Genomic DNA, 12,035 nt, shown 5'->3' on the forward strand with positions numbered 1-12,035 from the left:
AAACTAATTAATAAACTTAGATCTAATCTATTAATATAATAAAACTTTTATAACAATTTAAATCTGTGCCTATTTTATAACAGGCCAAACTGCAGGTCCTGGCTTAGCCTTTTTCCACCCGTAACAAGAATACCACATATTACCATAACACACTCGCCTTGTTTCACTCTCTGACATTAAAATTACGGAATTACCCTTATCGTATTCTTCTTCTTCTTCAAAACTATCCTTCCAGAAACACTCACACACAACACTGTCTCCACTACAAACATACCATAAAATAAACAAATTAAATTAAAATAAATAAAATAACCTGAGGCGGTTTCCGGCAGCGGAGCGATGGCGGTATTATCGGAGATAAACGACGGCGACGAGGAGAAAGAGCTGGACGAGGAGCCCGGCGAGGTGATCGAATCGGCGCCGCCGCAGAAGGTCGGCGAAGAGAGGGAACTCGGTAACTATGGACTGAAGAAGAAGCTCATCAAGCGCGGAATCGGTTGGGAAACTCCTGAGCTCAACGATGAAGTCACTGGTACGTGTATAATTACATTTCCACCCTTCCAGCTAAAACGCATGCTCAGAAAAATCTCTCTGTATTTTCTTTCTTATGTTGTTATGGATGGAGAACGATGTAATGTAGGGTGAGTTTGTTTCAGCTTTTGAAAAAGAAAAAAAAGAGAAAGGTGATTTTACATATAATTGAAGAAGTTGAGAATGTATGAAGCTGAAAATCAGATTTATTGTTTTTTTAATTAGGATTGTTTTTGAAAATCAGATTTTTCTGGCAAAATAAGCTGAAACAAGAACACTCTTAGTGGCAGTAGTTGTTGTTAATAATAAAAAATGCTTAATGTTTGATTATTTATTTCATCTCGAGAATGCAGTGCACTATGTTGGGACTTTGGAAGATGGAACCAAGTTTGATTCCAGTAGGGATAAAGATCAACCTATAAAGTTCACTCTTGGTCAAGGTATTTATTAAAGCAAGTACTGCTTGTTTTTTGATGCCTTGTTTTTCTTGAACAATCAATACATGAGTAAATAAATTTTTGTCTGATGGTAAAGAAGCTCAGTTTGTCATATGAGGATGCAATTTAAGTTCGAATTTTAGTTTACAGTTTTTAATAGGTACATTCAGTGAAAAAGATTGAGAGTAAAAACTTGTTTTAATTTAAAAAAATTAAAAAAATATCAAATTTTGGTGTAGGCTGTTTGGATTAGATGTTAAGGAATGTAAGATTAAAAAATAACTAGTTTCTCATGTTGATGGGGTTTGATAGGTGAACTGGCTGCTGGATTGGATCATGGAATAATCACCATGAAGAAGGGGGAGGTAGCTTTGTTCACAATACCTGATGAGTCGGGTGTTTCATCGGCCAACTCCAAGCAGTTTGAGGTGGAGCTCATTTCGTGGATCAAAGTGGTGGATGTTTGCAGAGATGGTGGGATTATCAAGAAAATTATGGAGAAGGGGGTTGGGGATGAGCGACCCCGTGATCCAGATGAAGTCCTTGGTATTCTTACAGCTGCTTATGCATATTTTTTTCTTACTGTCAGTTGAACATGTTGACAAGTTGAGACCTACGTACATTTTGCATTTTCTGTTGCTGCTGCATATCTCTTTTGGTCTTATGGCCTGCTTCAGAAATGAAGATTTTGTTGACTCACATGTTTCCTCATTCTTTTATTACTGTAGTGAAGTATCGGATGGCACTAGCTGATGATACTATTGTTGCTGAAACACCAGAAGGAGGAGTTGAATTTCATGTTAAGGATGGTATATTTATCGAATTATTCAGAATAAACTGTGGTATAGTTCCATTTTTTCATCTTATAGTGTGAGTGACCAATTATTGTTCTTGGTGAACCCTAAGGTCATCTTCTTCCGGGATTGCCAAGAGTAATCATGACTATGACAAAGGGAGAGAAGGCTCAATTAATTGTTCAACCCCACTGTATGTCTCCTGGTCTTATAATCCACCTTCTATATCCTTTTTCACAATCTTTCTAGTATCAAAATGAGGTGTATCACATTTCCTTATATTCTGTCATCGAGTCAAGTTACATGAATCTTTGGACTCAACTTACTTTGACTGAAATGAAAATGTTGTAGCAATCTTCATTATCCATTGGGATGTTTCTGCATAAACAGCATAGTTGTAGTTAATTTATGTTTCCCTAGGCACTTCGGGCTACTATAACATATTTGCCTTAATAGATATTTTGGTTCATGTTCTGCAACAAATTAATGTTTATGCATCAATCATGAAGGTCAACTGAAAGTTAAAGCATTTTGTTTTTCTTTTGATTAAACGAATGCAAATAAACATCGCTTTCAGAAGACAAAAGATATTGCAGTTAACCCAGGCTGCTTGTTGCACCTTATGTTTGCAAGTTGCAACTATTAATCCCTCATTAAGTGTACATATCTTTGTTCTGTAAAGTTGGATTCTGTCTGAATCACAATAACTAATCTTTGTTGCACCTTACAAAATCTACTTCGTTATTAACTATTCATTCTTCTGTGGATGTCAAGCTGGAATTTCATTTTTCTTCTTAGTTTTAGGTAACTTCCTGATCAATATATGATATAGTTAGTTGGGAATTGGAATTGTATTTCATATGGTGCCTGCAGATGCTTTTGGAGAGAAGGGGAGTGAAGCTAGCAATGGAGTACATTCTGTTCCACCAAATTCAGTGCTGCATGTTAATATTGAATTGGTTTCTTTCAAGCCTGTCATAGATGTTACTGGTGACTCCAAGGTGCTTAAGAAAATTTTGAAAGAAGGAGAGGGTGCTTCCACAGCAAATGAGGGTGCAAATGTTACAGGTAAGAAAAGAACATGCATTTCATATTTAATCTCAGCTAGTACAACCATTTGTATTGGAGGGTTGCTAGTGGTGCAACTGAGCTTGGTTATGACGTATTTATACTAATAAGGTTTATCTTAATACTATGTTACAGGAAATTTTAAACCTGTAGTGGCGCAACTGAGTTTAATGATAACATATTTATAATAGTAAGGTTTATCTTCATATGATGCGACAAGAAATTTTAAACCTATAGCCAAGATCTGATGTTTCATATCAAATATTCTCAGACTATTGATCCCCCTGAGCTTTCAAATGATGATCGTTGGCATCTCTCTATGTTGAAATCTTAGCATAATAGAAGTTTGAATATCATAAATTATGATTGCAAAATAATTAGCAACTAGTTCAGTTCATATATCTTCAATGCTAAAAAGTGTGGCTAGTTTCATGTTGACCATTCCTGAATGCAGTGTCGCCTTGAATTATAGGAGACAAAGAGCACAAACTTTTTCCCCATATTATCTGCCAATTCAGTTTCAGATTTACTTTAATGTCTAATTACTGCAAACAAAACAGTATCAAGGGAAATGTATTAACTTTTGCATCTAAACAGGATTAGAATAACAGCATAGTCATATTCAAATAAAAACGTGGATGCAATGATTGTAGTTGTGATCAATGACATGTTAATTGTTACCTAAACCTAGTATTTTTTCTAGTTGGCTTTCTAAGAACACATTTCTACCTACATCCATAAACTTCGTTTTTTCTTTCAAATTAAGAAATTGTTGTACCTGTAATGTCATTTATTGCACAAATGAATGTAGAATCAGATTCTGAAGTAGGGGATTTGCTAAACTCATTTCTTTTGATAATATCTGTGGCAGTCAGTTACACAGCAAAGCTAGAAGATGGAACTGTATTTGAGAAAAGAGGAATCGATGAAACTCCTCCTTTGGAATTTATAACTGATGAAGGTGAGTGTATTCTTGTTACGTCTTGGTTAAACTCTTTGACATGGCCAATTAAACTCTTTTACATGAGTACATGACCTATTGTTTATGGCATTTTTTGAGTGATGACGCTAGTGTTTATAAATTGCTAGTGCAGAACAAGTGATTGTTGGTCTAGATCGAGCAGTGGTAACTATGAAGAAGGGTGAGAGAGCCATAATTAGCATACATCCTGATTATGCATTTGGAGATGTTGAAGTAAAACGGGACTTCGCCATGGTTCCACCAAGCTCACGTGTAGTCTATGATGTTGAAATGAAAAATTTCATTAAGGTAATGGAAAAAAAAAGGGGTTGGTGTGGGTCTGCGTTTGTCCATTAAGGAGTTAAATATCTTGATGTTTTTTCTGTGGATTATGATGCAAACTAGTACCATGCGCCATAAAATGAAAAAAAAAAAAAACAAAGAAACCTGCAGTAACTTTAGTTTTGGATGCTGGATGCTGCGTGCAGCTTATCATTTACATAAATATGTTTGTCTGCCCATATTAGTTCTTTTCAACTCTCTTAGATTCTATTTGCTTGACAGGAGAAAGCACCATGGGAATTGAAAAGTAACGAGAAAATTGATACAGCTAAAAGGAAGAAAGAAGAAGGCAATATGCTATTTAAATGTTGCAAGTATGAGCGGGCAGCCAAGAAGTATGATAAGGTAGCTTGAATTGTGTTGGCATTGAGTTTTCAAGGTTTAGTAACCTCCTTTTACCTTCCTGGCTAATCAATGATACCTTGTTTCTCTCAGGCTGCTGATTATGTTAGTGAAGATGGATCGTTTGGGGATGATGAGGAAAAACAAGCTAAAGCACTAAGAGTGTCATGCTGGTTGAATGGTGCAGCTTGTTGCCTTAAACTTAACGACTTTCCTGGAGCAATCAAGTTATGTTCACAGGTAAACAGCCAATTAAAGTCATGTGTAGGAATAAGATTTAAAGCTTTGTTATTCAGTGAGCAGATTGCTATTTGAATAGTGAATAGGATAAAATGTGGGGGAGAGAAGTGATGACAAGTTGTATGCTTCTGGTAAAGCTAATAGAGGTACTGGCAACAAAAATAGTTCCAGTTAGAGTCCCAGTGTGCTATTTAGTAGACAGGTTCTGTGAATTGAATTTAGTTACTTGAAGTAAACTTTCTTTGCAAATTCTCTTCCAACTGTTGTATTGTCTGCTGGAAACTCGTGTGAATTTTGGAAAGGAATACACCACTTTCTTAACTTCTAGTGCTTAAACATAAATGACTGCCACAAGATGAGCATTAAGAATTGTTGGATTGGCACATAATGAATGCTGAACTCTGTATAAAATTGTTAATCAGTAAATAAAATTTCATGATAAAACTTCACTGACCCTCGCATACCTCTGAGTTCAAATAAGGAGAAGGATCGATTAATATCCTTCCCCATTCAGCTTATCACGAGCCTTAGTTATAGAAGTTAATGTCTTAAGTTTCTTACTTTTTATCAGGTGCTTGATGTTGAGATTTGCAACGTAAAAGCTTTATACAGACGAGCGCAAGCATATATAGAGACTGGAGATTTTCTGTTGGCAGATGTAGACATCAAGAAAGCTCTTGAGGTGGACCCACAAAATAGGTACTTATATAAGTGTTGATTGGAGTAAATTACCGCTTGATTGGAATGAAAGGTTCATAATGGGAGCATGTTTTTTTCATTTTCCAGGGAGGTAATGGTAATGAAGAAGAAATTAAAGCAACTTCAGGCTGAGAATGATAAGAAATATGCTAAGCTCTATGAAAATATGTTTGCGCATAAAGAAAAGGACTCATCTGTGGCAACAAAGGTGATTAGTGTTTGAACTTTGTTACTCATTTTTTCTTGTTTTTGAAATTTGGAGCTTGTATTGCCTGAAATCCCACTTGCTGAATGGTTGGAGGAAACTTGAGCACATCACATATTCACATCTAAGATTGAAGTAATCAACAAATACCATTTTAGAAAAAGAACTAACAATTGAAGCATGAATCTACTAGTTTAGGCTGTAGCCCAGATGAGGACCATGGATAAAGTATTTTTTAACATTGTCTAGTTCTCATTTAAGGACTTGTATATAATTTCTTGGTTTTCTTTACCTTGTTATTTGTCATTACTAAACACCCCCATAAACACTGTTTGTAACTGAAGTTCTTACCCTTCTGCATCAGAGATTGAAGGTTGAAAAACAAGAGGACGAGAAGAAAAATGAAGAGGCCACGAAGATGGAAATGGACAAAGTTGCGGATAGTGCTGCTCCTTCTGTCGACGGTCTAATTGTGGATTCATAATGATATTTATGATATTCACATGTATAGTTCTTACAAAATTTTTTATTGCAATTCTAATATAAGTGGTAGATGGAATGCAAGATTCCAAGTTCAAATTAGATGGAAGTTTTAGACTTAGTTGATATAGCAAACTCTAGTGAAACTAGATTAATTCACGATCATTTGTCTTGACTTCGTGCATGTACTTGAGTGTGAGCAGTTCGAACTCTTTGAATGTTATTCAAGTGGGTTTATATGTCATGAAGTGACCAAATAAGGGTAAGGACTAATAGCTGAATAACATTTATAAGTTGGTTGAATGAGCCAAATATATTTTCTAATAGAAAAGCTAAGCATTCAAATTTTTTACTTAACTAAGTTTAACTAAGTTGAAGTAATACATTTTAGATTTCCGTGCTACTTTTATTTTAGCAGAAATAAAAATACATATAACTGAATTTGATGTACTGCAATTTCTTCTCTTTCTTCTGCTCCTTCTTCTATGTCTTTTTCTCTCTCTCCTTTTTCTTCTTCCACATCATCATTATCATCCTCTCCTCTCTTTTTATGTTTTTCTCTCTTTGTTTTATTTTTTTATTTCTCTCTCTTAAAAAAGAAACAAGAAAAAAAACAAAAAATGCATAATCAAAATAAAAAAGTAAGAGCAACAAAAATGAAAAAAGAAAAATAATAATAAAAAAACTAAAGAAGTTCTTGTTAAGAAATTACTGCATTAAGTCCAGAATTTTGAAAAATTCTGGTTAAAAATTTGTGTTAAAAAATATCAATGTCTAAGGTAAGAAAATTTCTGTGATATCATTAAAAAATTTTGGTGTGTAATTTTTCTGTTTTATATTTTTCCTAAACAATTCCTCCTCCTCCTTCCTTTTGTTTTCATAGTTTTTTTTTTTTTTTTGTTTCATTCTCATATAATTCCTTTTTTTTTGAAAAATAAAAAAAAAGTAAAAAAAAATTCAAACAAAAAAGAAGAAGAAATTATGTAACCTTTTATTTTATTTTTTGGTTTATTTTTTTTGACAATAAACACAAAAAATTTTGAAGAAAAAACGAATAACTTTATAAATAAAAGCATAGAAATTTTATACGTAAAAAAAAAAGACGAATAAAAAGAAGCAAAAAATATAATACTTAATTTGAGGAAAAATAACTTTATAAATAAAATTAAATGTACTTAAATTTTTCTTTAATTTAATCACTAATACATAACATAGTATATAATATATACCAGTAAATTAATAACACTTCATAGCTTAGATAATGACATTCATCTTTCTATTTTTAGATAAAAATATAATATTTAATTTGAGAAAAAATATGAATCACATAGGACACTAATAAGTAATAACACATTTAAATGTCACTGCTAGTGCCATTAATTACGTAAAACCGTTGGGCCTGTATGATCACCTACACTTTTGGTATAAACGGGCTGAGGCCCAAATAAGAATGATAGAGATAGCTCGAAAAACACTACCGAAACTAAAACCTGGCCGCCTGTTTAGAGCCCGTTTGGGAAGTAGCAGAAGCTATTTTCTTTTACTTTTGGATTATAAAAAGTCAGAATCTGTGTGTTTGGCACCATTTTAAAAAAAGCTTTTAATTTTTTGAAAAGTTAATTTATAACTTTTTGAAGAAGTAGAAATATATGACTTCTCTGCTTCTCGATCAGTCATTCTATCACTTTTTTAAAAAAATTAATTTCAAAACAAAAAAAATCACTTCCTTCTTAACTCTGTAAAAAAAATATTGATCCTTCACCACCATTTTCACGCAAGGTCTGCTAGAAGCACCGGCCTTCCACCATCATTCCACCATCATTCTCACGCAATGTTCCAAACCTTACTATTTTCAGGTAATGATTCATGTGATGGAAGTATTGATCCTCCACCACCATTTTCATTTTTAGACAATATTGCATCTGAACAACTACTGCATATATTCCTTCTAAGTATTTTTTTTAATCATTTTATCACTGTATTTTTTATTATTAAATTTATATTTAACTGTGGTATGAAATTTCAGTTTTAATTTTATTTTTTTCACATGTAATTTTATAACTTGCTATTATTTTCATAATTAATTATAGCAAGTTATTGACCTCAATAAAGGAGAAGGGAGTTCTAATAAGAGTAAAAAAAATAATAAAAAACAGCAATAAAATATACATTGACACACATTTTATATTTATTTTTTATTTTCACCTACCATATCATACACAATATTAGTGATTAGGTTATGTAAAATCAACATTCAATATTGGAAAGTATTTGTTATCATTGTTATTTTAATATTCATTCTCTTTTGTAAAAAAAATTTTATTTTTTGAGTTATTTATCCAAACACTACAACTTTAAAATAAGTACTTTTATAACTAAAAATCCAAATACAAAATAATTTATTTATAAGCTGAAATTAATAAAAGTAGTTATATTTTAAGTTCTTTTTTCAAAAAATATAATATTTAATTTGAGGAAAAATAACTTTATAAATAAAATTAAATGTACTTAAATTTTTCTTTAATTTAATCACTAATACATAACATAGTATATAATATAAGAAACATTTCAAGTGCACCGGGGAGTACCGGTGTACCAATTGTTTTAACCGTTGATTTCAATTAATATATATTATATATATTTTTTATAATTCAGATCAACGGTTAAAACAACTGGAGCACTGATACTCCTGGTGCACCTGAAATGTTTCCTATAATATATTATTTATAAGCTGAAATTAATAAAAGTAGTTATATTTTAAGTTCTTTTTTCAAAAAATATAATATTTAATTTGAGGAAAAATAACTTTATAAATAAAATTAAATGTACTTAAATTTTTCTTTAATTTAATCACTAATACATAACATAGTATATAATATATACCAGTAAATTAATAACACTTCATAGCTTAGATAATGACATTCATCTTTCTATTTTTAGATAAAAATATAATATAATATTTAATTTGAGAAAAAATATGAATCACATAGGTGATAGGATAATAACACTTTTTTTTTTTTTGGTACTTAGTAATAACACATTTAGATGTCACTACTAGTGCCATTAATTACGTAAATCCGTTGGGCCTGTATGATCACCTACACTGTTGGTATAAACGGGCTCAGACCCAAATAAGAATGATAGAGAGAGCTTGAAAAACACCACCGAAACTAAAACCTGGCCGCCTGCTTACCCTACTTTCTTCTTCTTCTTCTTATTCTTCCTCCACGGCTTCTTCTTCTTTCACTCTCTCTTCTGAAACGCTTCGTCTTCTTCGTCCTTCCATAATAGGATGGGCGAAATCTACAAAATCAACTCAATAAATTGGAAACCCTCTCCGGTAATCGCTCTTGCCACCAGCGTCGACGGCCTCCGTGTAGCCGCAGCTCGCCAAGACGGTTCCCTTGAACTCTGGCTCGTATCTCCCGGCTCCATTGGCTGGCACTGTCAACTTGTAAGCAAGATTCTTCTTATTTCTTTTTTACTTTTTTATTTATGGAATTTTATTTATTTATTTACTTTTTGTTTAGACGATTCATGGTGACCCTACTACAAGAGTATCTTCGCTTCTTTGGTGCCCTGGCGGCTCCAATGGCATGCCGTGCGGTCGTTTATTTTCGTCTAACATTGATGGTTCAGTTTCCAAGTGGGATCTTTTCCACCTGAAGCAAACGGTATTGTGGCTTTCCCCCCAACTTTTACAGAGATGTTAGCATAGTTAGGTTTAATGTAGTTGTGCTTGTTAGTGCTATTGTAATATTTGTTATTTATTTATTTATTTTAATATGGTTGCCACTGGAGTGCTTCTTATTATTTTGGAATGAGTGTTCTTGAAGAGTTGTTGGCTGATGTGTAAAATTTGTTTGGCTGAATTTGATGTGCTATTACAGACTGTGCTTGATTCAGATGGTGTTTGCATTTGGCAAATGGCTGTTACGTTCCCTAAGGTTGATTTAGTTAATAATGTGCCTAATGGTGATGTTATGGGGAATGGTTATGCCAGTAAAATTCAAGAATCTGATGAACAAGAGAGCAGCGATAGTGACGAAGATAATGACTCACCTGATGCTGGCAAGCAATCTGTTCTTGAGTCTCCACGTGTAGCAATTGGTTATGATGATGGAAGTGTGAGGATTTATGCCGTATCTGATGAAGATGAATTCCTATATGTAAAATCATTGCCTCGGGTCAAAGGTTAGTTTCATTTCGCCCCTGCATTATTTGGTGCTTGCGGCAGTTTTGGGCTCGATTCTGATAAGACAATGCTTTATGGGATTGCGTACAGGACGAGTTTTAAGTGTGACTTGGAGCACTGATGCTAACTACATATACTCCGGAAGTAGTGATGGGTACGCCTTCTTGTTTTATTCATTAAATGGCAATTTTCAACTATTGTCTTATGCAACTTTGAAGTAAGAGGGAAATTGTCACCTACTTTTTTTTGCTAGCATTCAAGCTCATATGAACATTGCTTGACTTTGACATAAATCAAGCACATATAGCACCATAATCCACTCACATTTTTGGACTATGCTATGTGTATATCAAAATCAGCCACCAGTATAAAATACATGTTGGAATATAAATTCATATTAAAAATAAATTAAACCACACATGTAGTTATATATAAATACTTTAGTGGCTGATTTTGGTGTACGAATAGCATTTTTGTACATTTTTATATCTCTATTTCCATGTTTCACTATTTGGTTAAATATGCTTCAGCTTTTCTCCTCTTCTTTTCACAGGTTAATACGATGCTGGGATGCTACGTCTAGTCATGAAGTTTATAGGATTACGGCTGGGCTTGGAGGTTTGGGTGGCGGACATGAACTTTGCATATGGTCGTTACTGTCTTTAAGGTAGCATCGAATCATTGCTTTTTAAATTAACTAATATGAACACACTTGCATTACATATATACCACACATTTATGGTTTTGATACAAGAGTACCTTCTGCATTTCGAAAACCTTTGTCACTGATCCTCCTTTGGTTATTATTTAGGTCTGGGACGCTTGTTAGTGCAGACAGCAGTGGCAGTGTCCAATTTTGGGATAGTAAACATGGAACTCTCTTGCAAGCACATTCATTGCACAAGGGTGATGTAAATGCTTTGGCTGCATCCCCAAGTCATGATAGGGTGTTCTCGGCTGGTTCTGATGGCCAGGTACGGAGTTGCACAATTTGTTGAATTCTTAATATTCAGAATATGTTTGGTCTTGTGGGTAAAAGTGGGGTGGAGATTTTCATGTATGCATTTTTTATGTGAGATTCATGTGAGGGATTCCAAATCCAACAACTTTTCTCCAAGAGTTGCAGGAGACATTATAATCATAAATCATCAGGATGTTTTGATTCATGTTATTGTATGTTTAGAAGCTTCTAAGTAAATTTCTACCATGAGGTGATTAATTGTTAATTGTGGCTTGGTTATCATTATATGCTCCTTAATTCTCGCTTCTTCTGACCCATTTAATGTGTATTTATCACTTCGCTAAGTTATAATATTTCATGGATTTCTATGTTCCATTTTATCTTCTGTTTTCATCTCAAAATTCAATATGACCAAGTTAGATAGTGAAAACAAGAAGTGTATATTGTTCTGTAATCTGGAAGCCAAAGTTCATGTGTTGTATATTCTCACTCTTTTGTATATTATCAACAAAAATGTAATGCAGTGTGTTATGTACAAGATAATATACTCATGACCAAGTGCATAATACTAACGTTGGTTTAGTTCATACTATTTGAAGGTTATTCTCTATAAGCTGTCTAGCCAGTCAGCATCTTCCGACAGTGTCAACCCCACTGTGATGACAAAGAAATGGATCTATGTTCACTATGTTAGGTCTCATACACATGATGTCAAGGCCTTGACTGTTGCTGTGCCGATATCTCAAGAAGGTCTGTTTGAAAGACCCAAAATTGCTTTCC

The 12,035-nt window shown here is 33.4% G+C and overlaps 2 protein-coding genes across 4 annotated transcripts in view; both read left to right on the plus strand.

Annotated features, from left to right (window-relative positions):
• Window positions 154-6,411, plus strand: LOC107605590 (70 kDa peptidyl-prolyl isomerase). Of its 2 annotated transcripts, XM_016307505.2 has the most exons (13): window positions 154-532; window positions 885-971; window positions 1,281-1,514; window positions 1,697-1,777; window positions 1,875-1,955; window positions 2,636-2,830; window positions 3,702-3,791; window positions 3,925-4,100; window positions 4,356-4,478; window positions 4,569-4,715; window positions 5,287-5,414; window positions 5,502-5,622; window positions 5,984-6,411. In XM_016307505.2, exons 1-13 carry the CDS (start codon window positions 340-342, stop codon window positions 6,101-6,103), a joined length of 1,776 nt encoding a protein of 591 aa, XP_016162991.1. In that variant the 5' UTR covers window positions 154-339; the 3' UTR covers window positions 6,104-6,411. The 2 variants fall into 2 exon arrangements, with proteins under 2 accessions (XP_016162991.1, XP_020960953.1); XM_021105294.1 differs by lacking the exons at window positions 154-532; window positions 885-971; window positions 1,281-1,514; ... (1 more) ...; window positions 1,875-1,955; window positions 2,636-2,830 and having other exon boundaries at window positions 3,699-3,791; window positions 3,920-4,100; window positions 5,984-6,343.
• LOC107605591 (U3 small nucleolar RNA-associated protein 4 homolog) overlaps window positions 9,263-12,035 on the plus strand; it is a 6,225-nt gene continuing 3,452 nt past the window's right edge. For both annotated transcript variants that reach the window (XM_016307506.2, XM_016307507.2), the window contains exons 1-7: window positions 9,263-9,553; window positions 9,630-9,773; window positions 9,990-10,293; window positions 10,385-10,448; window positions 10,848-10,961; window positions 11,106-11,268; window positions 11,855-12,005. In XM_016307506.2, coding sequence (XP_016162992.1) covers window positions 9,392-9,553; window positions 9,630-9,773; window positions 9,990-10,293; window positions 10,385-10,448; window positions 10,848-10,961; window positions 11,106-11,268; window positions 11,855-12,005 — 1,102 coding nt within the window. In that variant the 5' untranslated portion in view covers window positions 9,263-9,391. The remainder of the gene's footprint in view (window positions 9,554-9,629; window positions 9,774-9,989; window positions 10,294-10,384; window positions 10,449-10,847; window positions 10,962-11,105; window positions 11,269-11,854; window positions 12,006-12,035) is intronic.

This window comes from Arachis ipaensis, chromosome B06, assembly GCF_000816755.2.
Source record: "Arachis ipaensis cultivar K30076 chromosome B06, Araip1.1, whole genome shotgun sequence".
In the NCBI taxonomy this organism is placed as follows: domain Eukaryota; kingdom Viridiplantae; phylum Streptophyta; class Magnoliopsida; order Fabales; family Fabaceae; genus Arachis; species Arachis ipaensis.